Here is a 25,886-nt window from a genome sequence, read left to right as displayed (position 1 = left end):
AAAAACCCTCCACTGAGGATTTTGCTTAATGTTTAGGATTTTTGTATTGTTGGAAGGCAATTTCCTGTCCCAGTCTGAGGTCTTTTACAGACTCCAACCAATCCATCCATCTCATGCTGAAAGCCTGACAGTTCCTTCTGACAAAAAGCAACCAAAAAGCAAAGCAACTATGATGCTGCCACCACCATGTTTGACTGTGGGTATGTTGTTTTTGGGGTGCAGTTTTACAGAGAAATGGGATTCTTATTGCCACACCTCTATAAATTCCGTATTTGTGCAGTGTGCTACTACCGTAATTTTTGGACTATAAGTCGCGTTTTTTTTCATAGTTTGGGTGGGGGGGGCGACTTATACTCAGGAGCGACTTATATATGTTTTTGTGAAACCGCGATAAACGAACCGCAATGTAGCAAGGGTTTACTGTAATTTGAATTTCAAGTGACGACAGCAGCGCAACGTCGCGTCAGCAGCAGCTCGTCGAGTCAATCTTTGTCCTTTATGTAAACAACCGCCGCGCTGCTGACGCAGCGTCGCAACAACAGGCTAAACAATAGGTATGCTATCGTGACATAAACACAAACTAAGTGTCATGATTCGTCCCCGGTCACGTCCATGTTGTCATTGTTTTGTCCGTCTGTGTGCTCATGTCCGTGGATCATGTGTGCTTCTGTCATGTCTTGTCCCCAGTTTTGCTAGGTTGCCATGGTTTCTGTTCGCGTCGCCCCACCCTTCCTGTGTCACCTCAATCAATGTAACCGCGTTCACCTGCCTCGTGTTTTGTGTTTTGTATTTAAGTCCTGTCTGCCCCTCGTTCACTGTCGGATCATTGCTTGTCAGTTGTTGCATGTGTTGTTGTCGTCAGGTCCTATTGTTTTCTTGTCTCACGTCCTGGTCAGTCAGTCTGGTTATAGTTGTGTTAACGTCATGATGTCTTTTTGTTTCACGTCTTCTTCAGTCAGTCTTGTTTTGTCAGCGAGTTAGGTTAGTTTACCAAGTATGTATTTTCAGTTCTTCCTATAAACCCTGGTCCAAGCTGCACACGGTCGCCCTGCTCCATTTCCACCCCAGCCGAAGCCTGACACTAAGAGCTGAGAACGCAACAATGCATGCGCGCCGCTGACGGCTCTTGCACTTCAAAATATTCCACAGGCCCATATAACGATATATAAATTATATATCAAATAACTATTATATAAGCAATAATGTTATCAAACCATCTGTGCACTCTAAATCATTAAATCCATCGATCAAATTCCACAGATCTACTCTATAACTATATTGTAGCGTTAACAAAGTTCAAGGAAAGACGTGGGTTTGGTAAACGGCTCTTTATTTAACAAAACAAACTTACAGGCGTAAACTTACAAGCTCTGTTATTCTTTGCGGCTCCTGACGATTTTTTTGGGGGGGTAGAAGAGGAGGCAAAATGGCTCTTTCGATCGTAAAGGTTGCTGACCCCTGTTCTAGACTCACTTGATTGCACTGAGAGAAAAGGGGTGACTAATTATGCAAGCCCTACTTTTCAAGCATTTATTAAAAAAAAAAGTTTAAAATGTCTTAAATTTTGTTCGACTTAACGATTGTGTCCCATCTGGTGCTCACAAAAAAAACAACCTTTTTTTATCGGAGCCTAAAATGTGGCTCAAGGTCAAGGGGGTAAGGCCTTTTCAAGGTATTTAAATCCACAGTGTGTACAATTTTTAAAATGAAGTAAGACTGTGGATTCCCTAATGTCCAAACTTCATTTGTATTGGTTTTCTAAATATACTATGTAAAAGTTACGGAAATCAAACAATTGCGAACACATATTTTGTGCTTTTGCGTTACTTTACCTATTTCAATTTGACTAATCTTTAATCATTTTTCCTCCAGTTGGGTAAGATGCGACTTACAATCCCATGCAGGGCGGTGACCTGCTCTCATCTTCAGTGCTTCGATGCTGGCCTCTACTTACAGATGAATGAGAAGAAACCTACATGGATCTGTCCTGTCTGTGACAAGAAGGCTACATATAGAAGTCTCATCATTGATGGGTTGGTTTACTTTCTTCAGCAAGACCGCAAACCCGCCTCCTCATCAACCAACACGGAATATTAATACAGGGATTGGTGAGAGTGCAGGGATTGACATGACGCACCAATTATAGGTGTATCTCATTATTGCTGAGTGACACTGTCACTACCACATGCCACTTTGACAGGTTGAGTTTTATATTAGGACCCTCACTACCCATAAAAGGTTGTATTCAAGACCTGTCAAGTGCGATTTTAAACGTTGCAGAATTACAGGCTTTACAGTGGTGATAAAACATACAAACCAATACATTCACGTTAACCTGTCTCGCATAAGCTTGTTCACACAATCATATTTGCATATCAGGAGGTACCTGCTCAGACCATACAGAGATAAAAAAAAAGCAGAGGAAAGATACTCAGCATGAATGAGATAATGAGAAATGGAGGAAGTTCAAAATATAGAAAAAATTCAAAACTTTTGAACAAATACTACCCCTCAAAATTGAATGACAAATGTCATTTTTCATCATATTTCCCAATAAGTTTCTACTGAAATACTAAAAGCGCATAAATAAAACACCATTATGAGACACAACATAACAGTTTAGAGGAAAATTGCCTCTACACACTCAGACATAATACAACACCCCACCAAATTGCCCTTGAAAAGCAGATGTTTTTTCATTCTCAATGAAGCCATGTGACATGTTTTTGTTTCAATTCCTCACCATTTATTTATGTAAGACGGACAATGCAGTCAAACTTAGTTACAAGCTTGTAGCATGAAGCACAGGGGTCACCAACCTTAAAACTGAAAGCTACTTGGTTACTGTTTAATGCAAAGGGCTACCAATTTGATAAACACTTCCAAAGTAACAAATTTGCTTAAGTCACCTTTAATAATGTCGTTTTTATCAATGGTATTCATTGATTTGAAGACACTGATCATGTTTCTCACATAAATTAGGAAACAGATATTTGTGTTCATTAATGTGCAACACTTTTTTTTCCTACCCCTTCTTGAGCCATCACTTTACTGTGGTGAAGGAGTTCAGTTTTTCCAATGATCTTAGGAGCTAAATGTTCAGGGGCTTAATGCCGCTGGCAGAGTCACCTATGGCAAACAGGTCCTTGGTGCGGGATAAGAAAAAACACTCTTTATATTATCCCTAATGATAATTGAAATAAATTACCTTCATTTTTCCTTGCCCAGCCACTGGTCACTGAGGCATCCCTCTGGAGCCAGGCCTGAAGTTGGGGCCCGAAAAGGCAACGTGGGTCTCCCTTCCCATGGACTCGCCACCTGTGGGAAGGGCTGCAGGGGTCAGCTATGGTATTAGCTGAGTGGCAGCCAAATGCGGGTACCTTGGCAGTCTGATCCCCAGCTACAGTAGCTAGCGGTTAACAAATGGAATGTCATCTCTCTGTCAGGGAAGGAGCCCAAGCTGCTGTGAGAGGTATAGAAGTTGCGACTAGACGTTAGAAGTTTTTGGACTCTCTTCGACTCTGGAGTTGCCCACGGTGAGAGCTGCAGATCAAGTGTGGGCACACTTATTGTGCCCCCCTATTTTGTGCCTGCATATTGGTATTCACCCCAACAGATAAGTGGGAAGCCTCCCTCTGTTGTCGAGTAAGGTGATAGGTTAAGGTTAGGTTAAGGATTTTCGTGTCTATGCATCAAACAACAGCTCAGAGTACCCACCCTTTTAGGAGTCCTTGGAGGGTGTGCTCGAGAACGTTTCCCTGGGGACTCTCTTGTTCTGCTGGGGAACCTCAATGCTTGCGTGAGTAATGACTAGGAGATTATGATAAGGAGGACTGATTGGTGCTTCTTTCCTTGTGCGTGGCCAGATGGCGCCTCCTGCGCTTGAACTCAGTCACGTCCGCAGTGACACACATTGCTCAGAGGCACGCCCTGCGCTATCAGCGTTTATTTAAACACTATTCTCTCGTCACTTATAAACCCACGAAGTAGTGCATTTTCGAAAGGTGCAGCGTGATGTGGCAAGGGATCACTGTACACATATCCATCCATTCATTTTCCACTGGATCCTAATCAGATGCCTAAGACACCTCTCCACGAGCTCCTCTCCATGCGGAGGAGCAGTGGATGGCCAAGGTTCTTACCCTATCTGTAAGGGAGAGCCTGGACACCCTGCGTAGAAAACTCATTTCGGCTGCTTGTATCCCGGATCTCATTCTTCCGGTCCTAACATGTGGGTAGGAACTTCGATCGACCAGTAAATTGAAAGCTTTGCCATTCGACTCAGCTCCATGACAGACCGGTAACAGAGTTTGCATCACAGCAGACACTGAATTGATCCACCTGTCAATCTCCCGCTCCATCCTACCCTCAATAGTAAACACGACCCCAAGCTACTTGAACTCTTCCACTTGGGGAAGAATCTCATCCTTGAACCGGAGAGGGCATTCCACCCTTTACCGTCTGAGGACCATGGTTTGGAGGTGCTGATTTTTTATACCAGCCACTTCACACTCAGCTGTGTACTGCTCCAGTGTGAGCTAGAAATCACAACTTGAATAAGCTCACAGCACCACATCATCAGACAAAAGCAGAGCTGAGATGCTGAGGTCAACAAACCGGACACCTTAAACGACACTGTCAGTAAAGGTTATGAACAGAATCGACCAACTGTCACCGTAAACGAATTCAACATACTGCAATGCAGACCAAACTCTGGCATCACTTGATATAGGGACGGAACAGCCCTGAAGTGGTTTTGGCATTCCCAACAGAACTCCCCAAGGAACACGGTCGAACAATTTCTCCAAGTCTTCTAAGCACAACTCCCATGCACCCTCCAGGACCCTGCTGAGGGTGTAGAGCATAGGTGTCAAACCCAAGGCCCGGGGGGCAGATACGGCCTGCCAAATCAATTTATGTGGCCCGCAAAGACAAATTGTGCATCGACTTCATGTCAATACTGAAATTACAAACCGTTTTCTTATTTAAAATATTGCTAGACAATTGTATTAGCATTCATCTTTTTTAACATATTTAAACCAATTTTTACTATTCTCTGATTTCAAAACTAGTTATTCATCAGTTTGTTGTGTAGTCTATACTGTATATAGAGTCATGCCTTGCGTGTCTCCCTCCTGTACGGTGTATCCCCCTCCTGCCTGAAAGTCTGTGCTGAATAGCTGGCACCCACCTTTGCATGGATCATCAACTGTTCCCTGGAGCTGTGTGACATGCCCTCGTGCTTCAAAAGCTCCACCATCGTACCAGCGGCCAAGAAGCCCGCCATCACAGGTTTGAAGGATTGTAGACCTGTCGCCCTGACATCCGTGGTCATGAAATCCTTTGAGAGGCTAGTGTTGAGTCACCTGAAGGACATCACGGACCCCTGCTCAACCCCCTGCAGTTTGCCTACCCGGCAAACAGGTCAATGATGATGCGGTCAACATGGGACTGCACTAAATACAACACCACCGAGACACCCCATGAACGTATGCCAGGATCCTGTTTGTGGACTTCAGCTCGCCGTTCAACACCATCGCTTGCGGTGCCTGCCTCCCCTGTCAGTGGATCACCAGCTTCCTGACCAACAGGAGACAGCATGTGAGGCTGGGGACCATCACGTCTGACACCCGGACCATCAGCACTGGCGCCCCCAGTGTTGCGTATTCTCCCCACTCTCTCTACACCAACGGTTGCTCCTCAGGCGACTCTTCTTTGAAGCTCCTGAAGTATGCGGACGACACCACTTTCATCAGACTGATCCGGGACGGTGACGAGACTGCATACAGACAGGAGGTGGAGCGGCTGGTCCACTGGTGCAGCCAAAGGCACCTGGAGCTGAACCCACTCAAGACCGTGGAGATGACAATGGATTTCAGAGGAGACCCTTCACCATTTCTACCCCTCACTATCCTCAGTAATGCTATTCTTTCCACAGACACCTTCAAGTTCCTGGGATACACACTCTCTCGGGACCTGAAATGGACCGGCCACATAGACTCTGTCCGGAAGAAGGCCCAGCAGAGGCTGTACTTTCTGAGACAGCTCAGGACGTTCAACCTGCCACAGGAGCTGCTGAAGCCCTTCTACACTGCCATCAACCAGTCTATCCTCTGCACCTCTGTCACTGTCTGGTTTGGATCGGCCATCAAACAAGACAAGCACAGACTGCAACGGACAATCAGGACTGTGGAAAAGATAATCAGGACCAACCGCCCATCTATCCAAGACTTGTACCTGTCCAGGACCATTTCGGTTTCTTTGTGTGTCTGGACATATGAAGGGATTGACAATAAAGTGACTTTGGACTTTGGAAACATGCAAGTAACGTCTTTACAGATCCTTCTCACCCAGGTCACAGTCTGTTCAAACTACTCCCCTCTGGACGGCGTTACAGAGCGCTGTACGCCAAAACCAGGAGACACAGACACAGTGATAGTGTCTCAGAGACATCACTAGGCAATAAAATCCTGTTCTTGCCACTTAAATGTAGTTAATCACCTGAATGTTTGTTTGTTTTTCTTTTTTTTAGACAGGACAGCACCAGTTTGATGAACACTCAAGATATAGGCATACATACAAACATCCCAGTGTAAAACCAGTCGGAATTAGCCAGAGCTAAATTTCATCCGTTGTCAGAGACAGGGCAGACAGACAGATAGACTTTAGACATTACATTAACTCAGCCTGACAGAGCAGACAGACAGATAGACAGACTAGTACATTACTGGGAGATAAAAATAAAAACATAGTTAAAAGGTTATATCCACTCTGTAAATAAAATAAAAATAAAAACATAGTATAAAAGTTTATATCCACTCTGTGGAAAAACTATTCTAACTGTCCCAGCACACCCTTTACTAAAGGTGATTACAGGTTTGTGAGCTTTTTAGCCACTGCTTCAGTCGTCTTTTAAAAGCATCAAAAGAGGGGATCTCTCTAATTGAGGCAAGGAATAGTTTCCAGTATTGACAGCCATATAAGGAGAGTACGCTCTTACCAAATGTAGTTCTCCTATATTCAATTGCACAATCACCCCTGGATGTTGTCTTTTTTTATGGATGAATTACATAAGAGGAGGAGGAGCCAGCCCATTTAAACACTTGTATATCAAACAAGCATTTTTGAAGTTCCTAAAGTAAAACTGAGGAGATGATACTTTTCCAGAATATTAGTGGTGAATAGAGTTGGGTTTTTTGTCTAGTATTTTGATAGCCCTTTTAAAAAACCTGTTCAATCGGTCTGATGATTGTCGTGTTTGCAAAAAGACCAGTTTGTAAAACAATATTTCATTGTGCGAGAAGATCATAAAATGCAGATTTGTTATTGCTGCTTCTGTTGTTAGATAGGGTTGAATGTTGTTAGTCACCTAAATGTTGTACAGAGGCTGAGATCAAACGGAGTCAAATTCCTTGTTTGGCATACACAAACGTGGCCAATAAAGCTGATTCCTGATTCCTGATCACGGTTCACCTTTCACGGCCTCACTGCTTCACGGATTTTTTTCACAGTACATTGTGTTATGGCTTCAGATGAAAAAGACACTACGGAGTCAGGCCGCAGAGGCGCACTATATAATACGTATTGATGATTAAAGTTATTATTTTACTGTAGTTATCTGGAAGAAATCGTGAACAAATGCTTGGGCCTTAAAACAAGTTCGGTTTGGTTTCAATGTTATACCTGTATAATAATGGTAAAAAATCAAAGGTTTCTACTTTACGGATTTCACCTATCACGGGTTCTTTTCGGAATGTAACTCCAGCGAAAAACGAGGGATTTCTGTAATATTGTGATTGTCATATTGGTCCTCCGAAGGAAATTATGACTACAATGTGGCCCCTGACAAAAATGAGTTTGACAGCCATGGTGTAGAGCTTGTCCACTGTTCCATGGCCAAGGCAAAAACCACATTGCTCCTAAATTTGAGCTTCGACCTTCCGATGGGCTCTCCTCTCAAGCATCCCCGAATAGACCTTACTGGGTAGGGTGAGGAGTGTGATTCCTTTGTAGTTGGAACACCACTTCTTAAAAAAGGGGGTCACCACCACGGTCTGCTAATCCAAAGGCACTGTCCTTGATGTCCGCGCGATGTTGTGGAAGCGTGTCAACCAGGACACCCCCACAACATCCAGAGCCTTTAGGAACTCTGGGTGGATTTCATCCACCCCCAGAGTCTTGCCACGGAGAAGCTTTTCAACCACTTCAGTGACTTCAACCCTAGAGATAGGAGAGCCCACCTCAGAGTCCCCGTACTCTGTTTCCTCAATGAAAGGTGTGTCATGGAATTAAAGAGGTCTTCTCCCCACCGAATCACAACGTCCCCAGTCAAGGTTAGCAGCACCCCATTTTCACTATACACAGTGTTAATGGTCCACTGCTTTCCTTTTCAGAGACATTGGATGGTGGTTTACAATTTCCTCAAAGCCATTCAGAAGTTGTTGCCTCCCCAAATATTGCCCACACCAGAGGTTTTGCTTCAGCGGCCGCTGAAGTTGCGTTCTGCTTGGCCAGCCGGTACCTGTCAGCTGCCTTCAGAGTTCAAAAGCATACTTACAACCATCTCTTACCACTGGTGTCCACCAGCGGGTTTTGAGACTGCCACCACAACAGGCACCAGCCACCTTATGGCCACAGCTCCCATTGGCCACCTCAGCAATGGAGGCACAGAAGTCAAAGTCTGCTTTATTGTCAATTTCTTCACATGCCAAGACACACAAAGAAATCGAAACTACGTTCCCACTATCCCACGGTGACAAGACATAGTACACAATATACATACAAGTAAACAACACAAAAAATAAAAACAAGAAGGCACGAACACTTAATAAATAAGAGTGATGAATAAATAATAAATAAACAAATAAATGCTGCGTTCAGACTGTCCCGCCTCCCTGGGACGTGGGCAACGTTCTGCCAAAAGATGGAGTTAAAACTCTTTCTGAGAGGGATTCTGCCAGATATTCCCAGCAAAACTTTACAAAACGTTTGGGTATACCAAGCCCATTTTCCCCCCACCATCGAAGCCAACACACCACCAGGTGGTGATCAGTTGACAGCTCCGCCGCGCTTTTCACCTAAGTGTCCAAAACAAGCGGCCGCAAATATGATAATATGACGACAAAGTCAATCATCAAATGTGGCCTAGTGCATAGGCACACGCTTATGCTTCACTACTGTCGCCTTCATCTGCTGGTACAGACCCGTATACAGAACCTTCAGGTGCGACAGTTCCTTCAGCTTCTTTTTCTTTTGTTGTCTGTTGTTTTCCATGTTCAACATGGTGTTCGTTATCAACAATCCATATCAAGGACAGAAGTTCAATCATAGAACATCACTCAGGTTCGCAAATGAGTGGGTTGTTCCTCCCAATCACGTCCCTCCAGATATCACTGTCATTGCCCATGTGAGCATAGACGTCTCCCAGCAGTCCCAAGGGGGAGCGCTCTCCAGCAGACCCTCCAAGGACTCCAAAAAGGTTGGATACTTGTAGCTGCTGTTTGGTACATCGGCACAAACAAAAGTAAGGACCCGTTCTCAACCCAAAGACGCAGAGAGGCTACCCTCTTGTACACCAGCGCGATTCCCATCGTGCAGGCACCAAGTCGCGAGGCAATAAGTGTTCCACACCTGCTCTGCGCCTCTCACCATGGCCAGCTCTAGAGTGGGAGAATTTTAATCGCTCTCGAAAGCCCAGCTCACTAACCCTACTCCCTTTGACCCCTCCCACAGATGGTGAGCCCATGGAAAGGGGGACTCACATTTCCTTTTTGGGCTGCATGGGTGCGAGCCCAGCCAACAGGCACCTGCCAGGCTTGGGCAAGGGATACCAAAGTTGATTTTTTTTTTTCATCATAAGGGGTCCTTTGAGACGTGCTTTGTCTTGCCCTGCACTTTGGACTTGTTTGCCATAGGTGACTCTGCCAGGGGCAGAAAGCCAGACAACTTAGTTCCCAGGATCATTGGGAGACACAAAAACCCTCTACCACAATAAGGTGATGGCTCACGAAGGAGCTTAGCAATTGTTTAACTTAAAATTGTCCAAATCCTCAAAGTTCTGCCTCTCAACAGTCATATTTCTAAAGTCTTTCATGAAAACAGACCGCTTATCTTTTGTGCACAATCTAAGTAAATAGACTTGTAAATATCTGCTTTTACTTTAGAAACAATTACTAAACAAGTAACTCAATAAGTGTAGAAAATGTGCTTTAATTAACTTTAAACTTAATTCATAATAGACTTTTAAAATGTATGTATTCTCTTTGTGTAGTTTATTCTTGGAGATCCTGAATAACTGTTCTGACGTGGATGAAATCAAGTTCCAGGAGGATGGTACCTGGTGTCCAATGAGACCAATGAAAGAGTCTGCTAAGCTCTTATCTCTGATTACAAAAACTGAGTGTGAGTACAGTTCTTAATCTCTAAGGAAAACTAAAATTAACTTGCTTATATTGAATTTATTTCTCATTGTATTCTTTATTTGAGTTTCATTATTGTTCAAAAAGGAAAAACACTATTTTTCAATCACAGGGATGGGTAAATGATGAAGGGGGTCATAATTCGTCATCAGTGCTACAAGGGGTGGGGGTACGGAAATATGTAAATAATACATCATCACCATAAGTATGAGAAAAAAAACATCATTTTGAACATGGCAAAAATAAGCCACACCACTTCAAATGTCTAAAGTCAACTAAAAAACTTTGAAATGCAGTGTAAAAATTGGACCGGGGATTAAAAAACAATACAGAATTATAAAAAAATTGCTCAACATTTGAGGGCTTTTGATCGGGACATGTTGCCAATCTTTGTCAACTGTGGGCCTTGTGAAGCTTTTGGAAATTCCTTTTTTTTTAATGAACTTGACTATCAACTATTTTGATTTGATTGAGCACTCCAAAAATCTAACTTAAAATCAAATATCATATAGTGCTTAGTAGGAGTATAAATCGCGGGTTTTGTCACGATACGATGTCATATCGATACAAAGAATCACGCTACGATATTTGCCGATATCTTAATGCCTGCTGTAATTCATTCACGATACATCACGATATAGTGCTCTACGATCGATATAGAACAATAACCTGATTTATAACAATTCATACGCAAAATCAACAAGGTACTGCAAACTCTTTATTTAGGGAATTACAAAGTGCTTCCAAACGAATGACTTGAAGCCCAAAGGGGAGCGAATTTCCTCGTCTAGCCATAGGCTAGTCAGACACTAGCCATAGCACCAGCCCAGGAGCCGCGTTGTTGTCGGCTCCCCTTTCACATGCCTGCTCTGCTCACAACACAACACGGCACGCACTGCTCCCGGAAAGAGGAAGCAAGCAACAATGAACTGGATTTCAAAACAAAGTCGCGTCTAATGTCCGAGGTCAAAAACGGGCGATATAGATCGATGTTTACGTTTAGCATCGATGCCAACAAATCATAGAGGATTATATAGATTAATTGATGTGTATCGATGAATCGTTACACCCCTAGTGCTTAGTACAGGGATGTCCAAACGTTTTCCAAAGCGGGACAGATTTGGTTTGATGAAATTGTATAGGGGCCGACCATTCGCACCGACATTCCTCGAACCATTAGTAAATTAACATGTAAATATGTAACTATATCCTTTGCTGTCTGCAGATAGGTTGATATTCCTCGAACCATTACCATTGTAAATGAACTTGTAAATATGTAACTATAGCCTTTGCTGTCTGCAGATAGGTTGATAATGCAAAAGAGAATCTGTTGTCAATTGCACTAAGAGAAAAGTTAAAGATTAAAATAATAATAAATTAAATACAAATAAATAATTTTATGAAAGTTGAATGATTTTTTATTACCGTTTTTTCCATGTATAATGCGCAAAATCTAACAAATTTATTGTCTTAAAATCTGGGGTGTGCATTATACATGGGTAAAAAAAAAAAAAAAAAAGATTTTTTTTTTTTTTTTAATCCGGATATGATTCGGAGTCCGCCATTACAGATGCGCTTTCTTCTCTGCTGTTCCCTTCAAACACGCATACGAACACGGTGCTCTCGTATCAGACGCTTGCTCGATCACCTGCTCGTTTGCTGTCACAATGTACCCTACACAAATCCGAAACATTTCTTCGCTATCAAGTTTGCTAGCGCATGCGCAGTGATACTGACTGGCAGAATAACATCCGGTTGTTCCCAAAGATGATCTTTTTTCTGAAATAATTTTACGTTTACGGACTTAAGTAGGAGTCAAAATTTGGGTGCGTATTATACATGGGTACAGGCTTTTTTCCAGCATCGACATGCCATTTTTAGGGTGCGTATTATACATGGGGGCGCATTATACATGGAACAAACGGTAGAAGTATTAAGTTTGTTTTATTATTGTTATTGTTGTATTAATAAGAAGGGTGATATTGGTGATTGTGATTGCAATAAACAGGCCAGGTTGCATCATGTCAGATTTTTAATCCAAATTAAATCATTCTCCATTCTATCTTTTATATTTCAACTTCATACGCAACAAAATACTTCATGATCACAAAATAATAATCCATAATCGTTTTGTTGTTTCCGATCACTGTGAGTGGGCGGCGGGGACGTGTAGTAGTGTGTAGTAGTCTTTTTTTTTTTTGCCTTTCCCTGTGCAGCGTCACTTGCAGCGTTTCTGATTTTAGCATCACCTTAGTCCTTAGTGTGTGGACATTTGAATGAAGAAGTGTCTGTGTCACTGATTATCTTGCAAACGGACACTTGTGTCCGCGTTAACTGGGAAGGTAAGGAGGAGACGCGCTCGCAAACGATCATGAGCGCTGGTGAGCGCTGGCTCGTGAGCGCTGGCTCGTGAGCGCTGGCTCGTGACTGTGGCTCGTGAGCGCTGGCTCGTGAGCGCTGGCTCGTGAGCGCTGGCTCGTGAGCGCTGGCTCGTGAGCGCTGGCTCGTGAGCGCTGGCTCGTGAGCGCTGGCTCGTGAGCGCCGTTAGGACGAGTTTCATTTCTGTGACTCGGTCTGGGGCGTGCAGGTCTTACTTATTATTGATTTTACAGGGATGAGAATTGTCAGGTTTATTTCGCTGACTGAATAAGTGAATAGAAGAGCAACAGCAAACAAACCACAATTGAGACAGAATATTAAGTCTTTTCTCGCGAGGAGTGCAGTACAGATAGCTTGAGACAATCTCTACACACACTAAAAATCTGTAGGCACTCCCGCTCTTTTTATTTGGATTTGCCCTACCCACAGTGTGAGACACTAGGTGTTTACATACTGATAAGAACATCTGGGAAGAGGAGTTTGAGTGGACTGGATACAGGAGAAAAAACCTTTGACCTCTAGTTAAAACATAGCAAGGGAAGTTTTACGACATTGTTTAGGATGCAACAAGCTAAGTTATTTATTACTGGTTATATACATTCCAACCTAATCCTACGATAAAGATAGTTAGGAAAAACCCTGACTTTAATGGTCACTTGGAGGTTCATCTGGGGTGCAGGACAGCAATGAGGCATGTTGTCTAACAAAGTGGTCTTTGTTAGAAAGGAACTGTCCTTCTGTGGTACATCATAAAAACAGCAAGGCCAAACAGCAAGCATATATTGCAGTAATATTGCAGTAAGGCATTGATTAGAGAACGCATGATAACATATATATACATTTTTCTAACAATTCCCTCCTGTTTATCATAAGTTCCCAGAGACCATCTTATCACCTAAAAGCGGCCATTTCAAAAAGATTTTCAGCCGTAGGATCACAATTCATAAGAACAAATTTAAACCCGGGAGGAGATCGAACCTTAATAATCAATGTCAGAGTCGGGAAACAAATCGGACAGGTTTACCGCAGGAGCTCCACAGATGGGGCCATCGCCAGAGCGACAACCCTCGTCAGTCGCAAAGTCTTCCCCTTGGAGCAACGGAAAAGTCTCAGCTGCTGGAGAGATAGCAGTTGTAATTAACCTGTTAATTTGAGACCGTAGACACGGAATACAACAACATCCACACAAGGTCAAAACAGCAGAAAAAAAACGGCAAGGGAGACTAGGACCGAGGACACCAGGGTACGGTACTTTCCGAACACGTTTAGCCAGTCGTTCCAAACCTCCGTGTTCACTCCACTGTGTTCCTTCATTTTCCCATTCAAGGTCCTCAGGCCCTCAAGGGCCTGGGACAGGCTTCCATCAGCGGCAGTACCATTTGGAATAAATGTGCAGCATTGCTCACCAAACATGGCGCAGACACCACCCTCTTTTGAGAGTAGCATGTCAAGGGCCATTCGGTTCTGGAAAGCCATGAGGGAAGTAGCGGCCAGTTGGGAGTGGACCGCCCTGAAACCCGCCTCGGTCCAATTTCCAAGCCTCTGCACGTTGTAATGGATGTAGTTGATCCTGTCAACATTTTTGTTAAGAGTACACCACCAACACAGGGTGGATTCGAAACCAGCTATCTGATTCACCAGCTTACACTTATCCGGCACTCCTCCGGGAACACCAATTGCATCAATTTCGGTCAGATCATCATCGGCTGTCAAATTCAAAGATATTTTGGTTTTTACCAGCTTTTTTATTCTTTTCTTTTTTCAGATCTTGGGATGTTGATACATATACAATTTAGCTTGACTACATTCTCTGAAAGCAATGGCTTCTTTTTTCTTTCTTCCATGGATATTACTATATAGAATGCTCTGTCACACATCTTACAATCCAATCGACGTGATAGACTTCACACGATCTTTGATCAATGGTGACGGTAGAACATAAAGCAATGGTCGCAAACCCATACACATGACGTATTCAATTGTCTTTACAGCTTGTTTTGCCATTAGCAATCAATTGTTTCGTGTAGCAGTTTATTCTCATACTAGTTACCTGAAACAAATTATCCACATTCACTTTATATATATTCATCCCATTCGTTAACATCTACAGCGGTTGTTGACAAAGTATACATATAAACATCATACTCTCATGGCAGTCCAGATCTGACACAGCAGATCATCCTGCAAAGGTCAAATTGATCTTTTAAATTGCTACAATGCAGCATAATTAAAAAAAAATTTTTGGAGTGATCAATATAAGTTGTTCACTCATCTCTCCCCTACTCATTATGACTTAGTTCCCACAAATACCATATTGCTGAAGTTAACAAAGTGGCAACAAAGATAGCCACCTTACATGCAATAACGTCATTGTTCCATTTTCTTGTTCCCAGCATTTCTCTAAGAGGTAAGGCTCCCTTTGGGTCACTTTTTCCCGATTGAACGTTACCTCAAAAGAAATTACCCTTTTTTAATTTGCTAGGACCACCTCAACTGGCCTTTCTGCTATTTTAATGGCAGTTCACGTAATTATCAATATTCAATGTGGCCCTTCCCCCTTGGAAGAACACCAGGGTTTTGTTTTCACTGCTCTTAATGAGAACGTGCTTTGTTCTTTTTGCCTTTAAAATATTAATTATAAATATAAAATGTAAATGCCAAATTTAAATCATCCTTAGTTTCCCACTTGGTTTTAAAACATGGTAATCTATATTGTCGCCCAAACAATTTTTCATACGGGGTTAAACCCACAGTACTTGTAATATTTATGTACAGTTTGACCAGATCTAAACATTTTGTCCATGATCTTCCATTTTTCCCATGCACATTTTCACAGTTTATACCAGTTCTGTCACGAGAATTAATTTTCAAAATCCCATATCTCGGTATTATTATTATTATTATTTTTACATAATGTTTTTGCCACTGTTAAGGCATTCAGTGTTTTTGTTTAAACCAAATCAAACCATTTTGAGAATGCATCTATTATGACCAGGCATTATAACCCTGTGGATTGTGTTTAGCACATGTTAAACAAGCTCTACAATTGTTTTATTTATTTATTTATTTATTTTTTTAAATGTTTTGAATATGAATCAAATCCGTATGTTGTATAAAGCTGACTGACCTGCCCCACTATCCCTCCTCTTGAGCCATGTGACACGCACTATGGCTCAATATTGCTGCCAATTGGTATAGGTTCTTTGGTAGGATAGGTCTGTCTTCTGGTCATTTATAGATGCCATTCTCTACTCTTGCCCCTCCTTTTGTCCATGATTGAATTTCAATCTATGGACTTTGTCGCTGCACATCTTTAAAAATGTTTCAGTAATTCAATCCGCTTCTTGTGTGTATAAAATTTGAAGCGTCTTTTGCACTGCAGCTATGCGGTTCCGTCTGCAAGCTTGTTACCTCTTGACACCTTATCAGTCTCGTGCGTGCCCTGCACACGTGCACATAGCTATTTGTCGTGGCAATTGGACTCCTTCCACAACTAGCTTAGTTGTAGTTTCTTGTAGTTTCTTTTCAATCAGGTTCTCATCGTTTATCACAAGAATCTTAGTAATTTGAACAAAAGTCAAAAAGTATGTTTTATTTTACTCAATTGTACGATTTAGAGAATCCATATGTAGTAAAGCGTTGTATTACTACATATGATTTCATCTTCATTTAATTTTGACACACCTTTCAAAATGCTTCTCAGTGTCCCAGTGCACACATGTTTTGCGTGTGTAACTGGTTGTCTCAACCCGTGTTCCACATCCTAATCTTTCCTCCCTCCAGGTGTCAAACCAATCAAGATAAAGATAAAAACTAACAAAATAACCGCCAGTAAATTAATATAATAGACAATTCTTGTTGTTTCTTAACTTTAACTAACTCAATCACTCTCTTATCCTCAAATGTAAAAACTTGTGTAGTCTTTACACAACCAATTGACTATTTCTTCTTCTTCTAAATTTAGCTTTGAAATGTTGTTATTTAATAATTTTGCTTCATCCAATTTCAGAAAGCAAGTTCTTTCCATCTCTCAAATTTTGTTTCATCAGGGATAGGCATTAATGCAGTGTGGACCAGTTCCTGCCCACAAAAAATTGCTTGCCTTTCTTTTCTTCTTCTTTTCACAAAATTGCTTTTGTTTTGCGGTGCAAATCATATAGACTACAATCTAGCAAATTCTTTTGTGCACCTACATTAGCCAATTTTAACATATAACACTGACAGCACACAGACAACACAAAAACTTACAGCAGAGACACAGCTCACAAACAATACAAACAAACAACGCTGCGCAAACGTCATCCTCTATTTTGACGTTTTGGTTATACTTTTTCATCAGTGCCTTTTATCCTCAATGCAAACATTGTCACATCTTCCTTAAACATCACCCTGCTCCAAATATTCAAACATTCTCTGAGAAACTCACATTTTCCCTGCTTCACCCGCAGCCATAGCACCCCTCGTGCGAGGGGGTGGGCGCAGCATCAATGTTGATTGGTCACAGGCTGGCCATTTCCTGCAACAACCATGATGCCGGCCCACCGCCCACACGATCATAGCAATGGCAGGCACGCTTATCAGTTTCACCTTCTCAAAGGGCAGGCCAACTTTGCCATTGCCCCCTTCATCATGTTCACCTTCAACATCTTTCAGTCTTCTACACAACATTTGCTGTCTCTTATTCTCGTCCTATCAAGCCACCATTCTAGTCACTTTCTGCCACACGCGTCTTATTTTCTCTACTGCCACACACTGCTCATCTCAGTTTCTCCAACCAACCTAAACACATCATCGTCCACTTCTCAATTTCCCTATTATTGCTCAACAGCCTCCAGAACATTCTCCATTACTGATTTCTTCCATAGGACACACATCTCACTCGGACTCATACACACACCCATTCATGAGGATCCTCTGCGCGCACACGCACACACACCAGCACAAAAGAATGACGCACAACAAATAGAACACACATTGATCCCACTAACACACCTTTTTGTTCGTCTTACTTTTCTGATTTATTCTCTATTTCACTTTTAGAAGCTATTCGTAATTATTTTCTATTTATTTAGCAAATTTTAACTTAAGTGTTTCTTTATCTTACTTAATCCGTTTAACACAAATATCTCCTGTATATTTAAGCTAATTTCTAACCCACTTCATTACATGGAAACCTGATTTGATTTGATTTTGGCCTAGTCATAGTGTTTAGTTTTGAATTTGTAGCATGTGTTTTCTCTTCTTGCTCTTGTACTGCTTCTAGTTCTCCCTCAAATTTATATTTTTTAACCCATTTATCGAAACCTTTTTTAAATCAGTTGGGATCCTGCCTTTCAATTATTTTCCAATCTTTGCATTTTAGTTCATGTCGGGGTAGGGACTTTCGCTTATTATTTAAGTTTCCCATGGTTTATTTTTCTAAATTTTGGAGTTGGTAGTTTGAATGGCACCTACAGTGTCCTAAAACCAACTTTATTCACAGGACAGTGGTTAAAAATTCAATGTGTGGTAAGTCTCCTTTCACCTCCCCCAAAAGGGAGCGGAGAGTTGTCGCCTCTGCACCCACAAAAAGCCACCGTTTACAATCCTGTGTGTTTATATAGAGGAGCGCTCAAATGAGATCACTCTCAGTCAAACCGTACACAAGCATACCACGCGCGTTTTTTTTAAGAACAGAGGAGTCTGCCCCTCCTGCTGCGGAATTTAACTAACATAAAACGTTAGGGGGCTCCACATCCGCCCCTGCAGAATTTAACTGTTTCTAGTTGTACTTGATAGGGTCTAGAATTCTCAAGGTTTTTTTGTTTTGTTTTTTTTAATAACAGAGGAGTCCGCCCCTCCTGCTGCAGAATTTAACTAGCTTGAAAGCTAGGGGGCTCCACATCCGCCCCTGCGGAATTTAACTGTTTCTATTTAGTAGAATTAATATTCCTACTCACGGTCTGCTGATTCTCTTCCTCGGAAGATCTCGTCAACCCTCCCGGTGTCCAGCCGGACTGATCGAGACAGTCCCGTCAAAGGGCTTTTGTTTACCTCGGCCGAGGATTGTCACCTGCGTCGAAGAGCCCGCTGGAACCGTTCAGGGCGTGTTGAGATCCCGGAACGAGCCCCCAATTTCTGTCAGGTTTATTTCGCTGACTGAATAAGTGAATAGAAGAGCAACAGCAAACAAACCACAATTGAGACAGAATATTAAGTCTTTTCTCGCGAGGAGTGCAGTACAGATAGCTTGAGACAATCTCTACACACACTAAAAATCTGTAGGCACTCCCGCTCTTTTTATTTGGATTTGCCCTACCCACAGTGTGAGACACTAGGTCACGGGTGGGCAAACTTTTTGACTCGCGGGCCGAACTGGGTTCTAAATTTGGACCGGAGGGCCGAACCAGGAGCAGATGGACGTAGGCTTTGTGTGAAGTCATATAAGCGACCTGCAAAGGTCATTGCATGAAAGATTTTGGCCTTTAGTAGGTAGTAAAGCATGGATATTCCAAACAAGTTTTTTGAAAACAAATGCATTTATTAACAGCATTAAATAATAATAATAATAATAATTCACTAAAAAACTGCTATCAGTGATTCTCATAAAATACGACACTGTTATTATGAATAACAGTCTCCATCACTTCAGTGCCTGCAGGTCAGATTAATGAAAGATGTTTATCGTATGAGATCACATCAAACGGCAAACATTCTGACCAAATATTCTTGAATTCTTGAAGAATCGGTGAAAGCATATATCCAAATAAAGTAATCAAAACAGCAACACGGTGAGGGGTATCTGAAAATCAGAGCAGAGTTTTAACTCACAAACATCTGGTAACAGAGGTGAGGAAACGGGAAACACTTCCTTAAAGTAAGCCTTAAGAACTTTACAGGTTAAGATTAGTCGCAAATAGGTGGTGCATCAATGTCCTTGAGCATCCTGCATTGTTTGAAAATGAGAATGGTCGCTAGTTTCAATCCCTGCTATGTGTACAAATCATATTCAAAATGCATTTTTTTTTACAATAAACTTGAGAGCCTCCCGTTCATTTTCAGTGGGAAAAGTGTTGTTGGTCTCCCTTTTTTGCTAGTGCGTCATAGTCTGGAGTAAAATTTGTTGTGGAAATCCTTAGGAGAGATGCGAGGTGTTGGTCCGTTTACCTCGATCTGTGACGGGTTGATGTTGACGTTCATGTGGCTTAACGTCACGTCGCGTACGTCGAGCCAAATTGGCCACTCTCTTTTAAACGCTCGGCACTGTGTCCACCTTGCGTTTCCTTGGGCGACTCATTTTAATGGAAAGATTCCAGGGGAAGGTTTGTGGGTGGCTTTAGCGCAAAACTGCATCTGAAAGCGCAGCGCGCAAATTACAAGAATGCTGTCGTCGAAGCCCACGCTCTAAATTCGGGACTGATACGAATAGAGCGAGAGTGCGCCATGTCCGTACTACTGAGTACGTACACGCAGTTGTGAGTGTGCACCGAGCTTTCTGACAGGGCTTCCGGTAGTAAATGCGCAGGCGAGCGCTTCGCCATCTACTGGGGAAACGCAGTCATTGCAGGCAAAATGACCCAAAAAAAAAAAAAGTTTAATAATACAATTTGTTCAGGGTTGGCGGGTCGGATTAAACGGTCCCGTGGGCCGGATGTGGCCCGCGGGCCGTAGTTTGCCCACCCCTGCACTAGGTGTTTACATACTGATAAGAACATCTGGGAAGAGGAGTTTGAGTGGACTGGATACAGGAGAAAAAACCTTTGACCTCTAGTTAAAACATAGCAAGGGAAGTTTTACAACATTGTGTAGGATGCAACAAGCTAAGTTATTTATTACTGGTTATATACATTCCAACCTAATCCTACGATAAAGATAGTTAGGAAAAACCCTGACTTTAATGGTCACTTGGAGGTTCATCTTGGGTGCAGGACACCAATGAGGCATGTTGTCTAACAAAGTGGTCTTTGTTAGAAAGGAACTGTCCTTCTGTGGTACATCATAAAAACAGCAAGGCCAAACAGCAAGCATATATTGCAGTAATATTGCAGTAAGGCATTGATTAGAGAACGCATGATAACATATATATACGTTTTTCTAACAAGAATCTTCCGCGGATCCGTGGATTTCCGTGTTTTTTTCCATCGGGAGTATCATTTCCGTGAATCATGTAGATCCGTTGAGAAAATTGTTTTTATATGGAGCGGTGGGGGGCAGCAGTATTGCGACAACAGCCGCCTTTTTTTCGGCAGCATTTTGGCGATACTTATTTGCATTTGCCTACTCTTTTGCCTAATTAGCAAAAGTTTTAGCCAGCATGGCTAAGGTTTTAGAGAAAAAATACGAGGATCGTGCCAGGGAAATAGAGAAGTCGAACAGGATCAGGAACTGCTTCAGATGGGCGTGGCTCGAGAGCTGTGTCATCTTACAACTTGAAACACAAAGACGCTTTTAAAGCAATGCGACAGTGAGCGCCCGCCACGCTGCGGTTGCACGATCGGACTAAATTAAGCTCCCTGCGCACTGAGGTCCACTTGAATTTTGGAAAGCACATCAGGATTTTAAAAATATTTTCTAAATTTCAGCGACGGCTCAGTCACAAGATTACCGTGCAGTTGCGCGGTCGGGGACGTGCTACGGTTGCGCGTTTGGTGGTGCGCTGCAGTTGTGCTGTCGGCGACGCGCTACGGTTGCGCATTCGGCGGTGCGCTGCAGTTGGGCGATCGGACAAAAATGCGCAAGTGAAAAAATGCTTAAAAACGTCTTGGAACAGATTACCGTTTTTTTCCGTGTATAATGCGCCCCCATGTATAATACGCACCCTAAAAATGGCATGTTGATGCTGGAAAAAAGCCTGTACCCATGTATAATACGCACCCAATTTTTTTAAAAATGTTTTTTTTTTTTTTTCTTCTAAGTCCCAATGATCGTCACACACGCAGGGAGGCAATGGGTCCCATTTTTATAGTCTTTGGTATGGTCTTAACTAGGCTGGATGTATTTTTTTTTTGTTGGCGTTGAATTCTCCGACTGCCCATGAAGGCACCACCGCGTTCAGTGCGGACATGTGAAAAAAGCGTGCGGACGTGAAAAAGGCGCCTCTGTATGGGAGAGACGTTGAAGAGGAATAAAAACACCCTTGGAAACCAAAACTTGCCCCTCGTCGTGACTCGGAGCCGCAACAAATGTTTCGGATTTGTGTAGGGTACATTATGACAGCAAAGGAGCAGGTGATCGAGCAAGCGTCTGATACGAGAACATTGCGGTCGTATGGAGCGTGTTTGAAGTGAACAGCAGAGACGAAAGGAACAAGGCAAAGTGTTGTGAAATAAAATATTACCTGTAATACGCATTTTGTTATTTGCTGATTGAAACTGCTAATTAAACTGTGAATTGAAACTAATAGGAAGAAAACAACTCTCGCTCTTTATATACCGTTTTTTTCCGTGTATAGTGCGCCCCCATGTATAGTACGCACCCTAAGAATGGCATGCTGATGCTGGAAAAAAGCTTGTACCCATGTATAATACGCACCCAATTTTTATGAATTTTTTAAAAAAAAATTTTTAATTTTTTTATTTTTTTATTTTTTTTTTTAAGTCCCAATGATCGTCACACATGCAGGGAGGCAATGGGTCCCATTTTTATAGTCTTTGGTATGGTCTTAACTAGGCTGGATGTAATTTTTTTTGTTGGCGTTAATTTCTCCGACTGCCCCTAAACGCACCACCGCGCTCCGTGCGCGCATGGGCTGCGGCCGTGAAAAAGGCGGCTCTGTATGGGAGAGACGTTGAAGAGGAATAAAAACACCCTTGGAAACCAAAACTTGCCCCTCGTCGTGACTCGGAGCCGCAACAAATGTTTCGGATTTGTGTAGGGTACATTGTGACAGACAGCAAACTAGCAGGTGATCGAGCGAGCGTCTGATACAAGAGCATTGCGGTCGTATGGAGCGTGTTTGAAGTGAACTGCAGAGACGAAAGGAACAAGGCAAAGTGTTGTGAAATAAAATATTACCTGTAATACGCATTTTGTTATTTGCTGATTGAAACTGCTAATTAAACTGTGAATTGAAACTAATAGGAAGAAAACATATCTTGCTCTTAATATAAATGACGTGTCTTGCGCATACGTTCTGCGCATCTGTAATGGCGGCCTCCGTATGATGTCCGGTCCGCGATAGAGATTAAAAACAAACAATATTTGACAATAACACACCATCAAGGATTGCACCATCGCATCAAACGATGTGTCGTCAATTATGGATTTTTTTGACTAAGTGTGTTGGGCAGGATGGCTGAATGCGATGCGCGATTGACAACAAACAAGAAGAAAGGTGAGTTTTATTTCGGGGGAGATTTGTCATGTCTCGTCCCCAGTTTTGCTATGTGTCTAGGTTGCCATAGTTTCTGTTCGCGTCGCCCCTCTCTTCCTGTGTCACCTCAATCGATGTAACGTGTTTTGTATTTAAGTCCTGTCTGCCCCTCGCTCACCGTTGGATCATTGCATGTGTTACTGTCATTCTGTTCCTGTCTTTGGTAATGTCACCCTGTCTTTTTGTTCCACGACTTTGTCGGTCAGTTCTGTTGTTGGTTTTGTTGTACCATGACTTTCTTTAAAAAAAAAAAATTAAAAAAAAATTTTTTTGTACCCATGTATAATACGCACCCCAGATTTTAGGACAATAAATTAGTTAAATTTTGCGCACTATACACGGAAAAAAACGGTAGCTGACGTGTCTTGCGCATCCGTTCTGCGCATCGGATCCATAGTGCGCATGCGCAGTCATACTGCCTCCGTATGACGTCCGGTCCGCGATGGAGATTGAAAAACAAACAATATTTGACAATAACACACCATCAAGGATTGCACCATCGCATCAAACGATGTGTCGTCAATTATGATTTTTACTGACTAAGTGTTTTGGGCAGGATGGCTGAATGCGATGCGCGATTGACAACAAACAAAAAGAAAGGTGATTTCAAGTTTTATTTCGATGGAGATTTGTCATGTCTAGTCCCCAGTTTTGCTATGTGTCTAGGTTGCCATAGTTTCTGTTCGCGTCGCCCCTCCCTTCCTGTGTCACCTCAATCAATGTAACGTGTTTTGTATTTTAGTCCTGTCTGCCCCTCGTTCACCGTCGGATCATTGCATGTGTTACTGTCATGATGTCGGTTTGGTTTCTGTTCCTGTCTTTGGTAATGTCACCCTGTCTTTTTGTTCCACGACTTTGTCGGTCAGTCCTGTTGTTGGTTTTGTTGTACCATGATTTTCTTAAAAATAAAAAAATTAATAAAAATTAAAAGAAATTTGTACCCATGTATAATGCGCACCCCAGACTTTAGGACAATAAATTAGTTAAATTTCGCGCATTATACACGGAAAAAAACGGTAGATATAGTAGGACTTGCCTCCACGCACAATTTGGGTCCCGGTACAAGCCCTCTCGAGAGGGGCTGGACTCTCTTACACTCTGGAGTTGCGACGGTGAGAGGCGTCGAGCAGGTGTGGGTATACTTATTGCCCCCCGGGTGGGCGCCTGCACATTGGGGTTCACCCCGGTGAACGAGAGGGTAGCCTCCCCCCGCCTTCGGGTGGGGGGGACGGGTCCTGACTGTTGTGTCTATGCACCAAACGGCGGCTCAGAGTACCCACCCTTCTTGGAGTCCCTGGAGAAAGTGCTGGAGAGCGCTCCTTCTGGGGACTCCATCGTTCTACTGGGTGGCTTCAATGCTCACGTGGGCAATGACAACGAGACCTGGAAGGGCGTGATTGGGAGGAACGGCCCCCCGATCTGAACCCGAGCGGTGTTCTATTGTTGGACTTCTGTGCTCGACACGGATTTTCTATAATGAACACCATGTTCAAACATAAGGGTGCCCATGTGTGCGCTTGGCACCAGGACACCCTAGGCCGCAGTTCGATGATCGACTTTGTAGTCGTGTCATCGGATTTGCGGCCGCATGTTTTGGACACTCGGGCGAAGAGAGGGGCGGAGCTGTCAACTGATCACCACCTGGTGGTGGGTTGGCTCAGATGGTGGGGGAAGATGCCGGATGGCCAAGCGGAACGCAGCTTCGGCGGTTGCTGAGGCAAAACCCCGGACGTGGGAGGAGTTTAGCGAGGCCATGGAGAATGACTTCCGGACGGCTTCGAGGAAATTCTGGTCCACCATCCGGCATCTCAGGAGGGGGAAGCAGTGCAACGTCAACACTGTTTACAGTGGAGATGGCGTGCTGCTGACCTCGACTCGGGACGTTGTGTGTCGTGGGGAGAATACTTCGAAGACCTCCTCAATTCCACCTACACGCCTTCCATTGTGGAAGCAGGGCCTGGGGACTCTGAGGCGGACTCTCCAATCTCTGGGGTCGAAGTCACTGGGGTAGTTAAAAAAATCCTGGGTGGCAAGGCCCCGGGGTGGATGAGATCCGCCTGGATTTCTTAAGGGCTCTGGATGTTGTGGAGCTGTCATGGCTGACACATCTCTACAACATCGCGTGGACATCGGGGACAGTACCTCTGGATTGGCAGACTGGGGTGGTGGTTCCCCTCTTTAAGAAGGGGGACCAAAGGGTGTGTTCCAATTACAGGGGAATTACACTCCTCAGCCTCTCTGGTAAGGTCTATTCAGGGGTGCTGGAGAGGGTCCGTCGGGAGGTCGAACCTTGGATTCAGAAGGAACAGTACGGCTTTCGTCCTGGCCGTGGAACAGTGGACCAGCTCTTCACCCACAGCAGGATCCTCGAGGGTGCATGGGAGTTCGTGTGTTTTGTGGACTTGGAGAAGGCGTTCGACCGTGTCCCTCGGGAAGTTCTGTGGGGGGTGCTTCGGGAGTACGGGGTACCGAGCAAACTGATAAGGTCGGTTCGGTCCCTGTATCACCGATGCCAGAGTTTGGTCCGCATTTCCGGCAGTAAGTCGGATTCGTTCCCAGTGAGGGTTGGACTCCGCCAAGGCTGCCCTTTGTCACCGATTCTGTTCATAATTGTTATGGACAGAATTCCCAGGCGCAGCCGAGGCGTTGAGGGCGTCCGGTTTGGGGACCTCAGCATCGCGTCTCTGCTTTTTGCAGACGACGTGGTGCTGTTGGCTCCTTCAGCCCGTGATCTCCAG

General features: G+C 43.3%; 1 protein-coding gene across 12 annotated transcripts in view; it reads left to right on the top strand.

Moving 5' to 3' along the window:
* Window positions 1–25,886, top strand: part of pias2 (protein inhibitor of activated STAT, 2) — a 180,210-nt gene that overhangs the window by 135,150 nt on the left and 19,174 nt on the right. For all 12 annotated transcript variants that reach the window (XM_061279699.1, XM_061279706.1, XM_061279701.1 and 9 more), the window contains 2 exons: window positions 1,873–2,033; window positions 10,271–10,401. In XM_061279699.1, the coding sequence (XP_061135683.1) occupies window positions 1,873–2,033; window positions 10,271–10,401 (292 nt within the window). The remainder of the gene's footprint in view (window positions 1–1,872; window positions 2,034–10,270; window positions 10,402–25,886) is intronic.

This window comes from Syngnathus typhle, linkage group LG5 (assembly GCF_033458585.1).
Source record: "Syngnathus typhle isolate RoL2023-S1 ecotype Sweden linkage group LG5, RoL_Styp_1.0, whole genome shotgun sequence".
NCBI lineage: Eukaryota > Metazoa > Chordata > Actinopteri > Syngnathiformes > Syngnathidae > Syngnathus > Syngnathus typhle.
The sequence above is the reverse complement of the archived record's forward strand: the minus strand, read 5'-3'. Positions and strand labels throughout refer to the sequence as shown.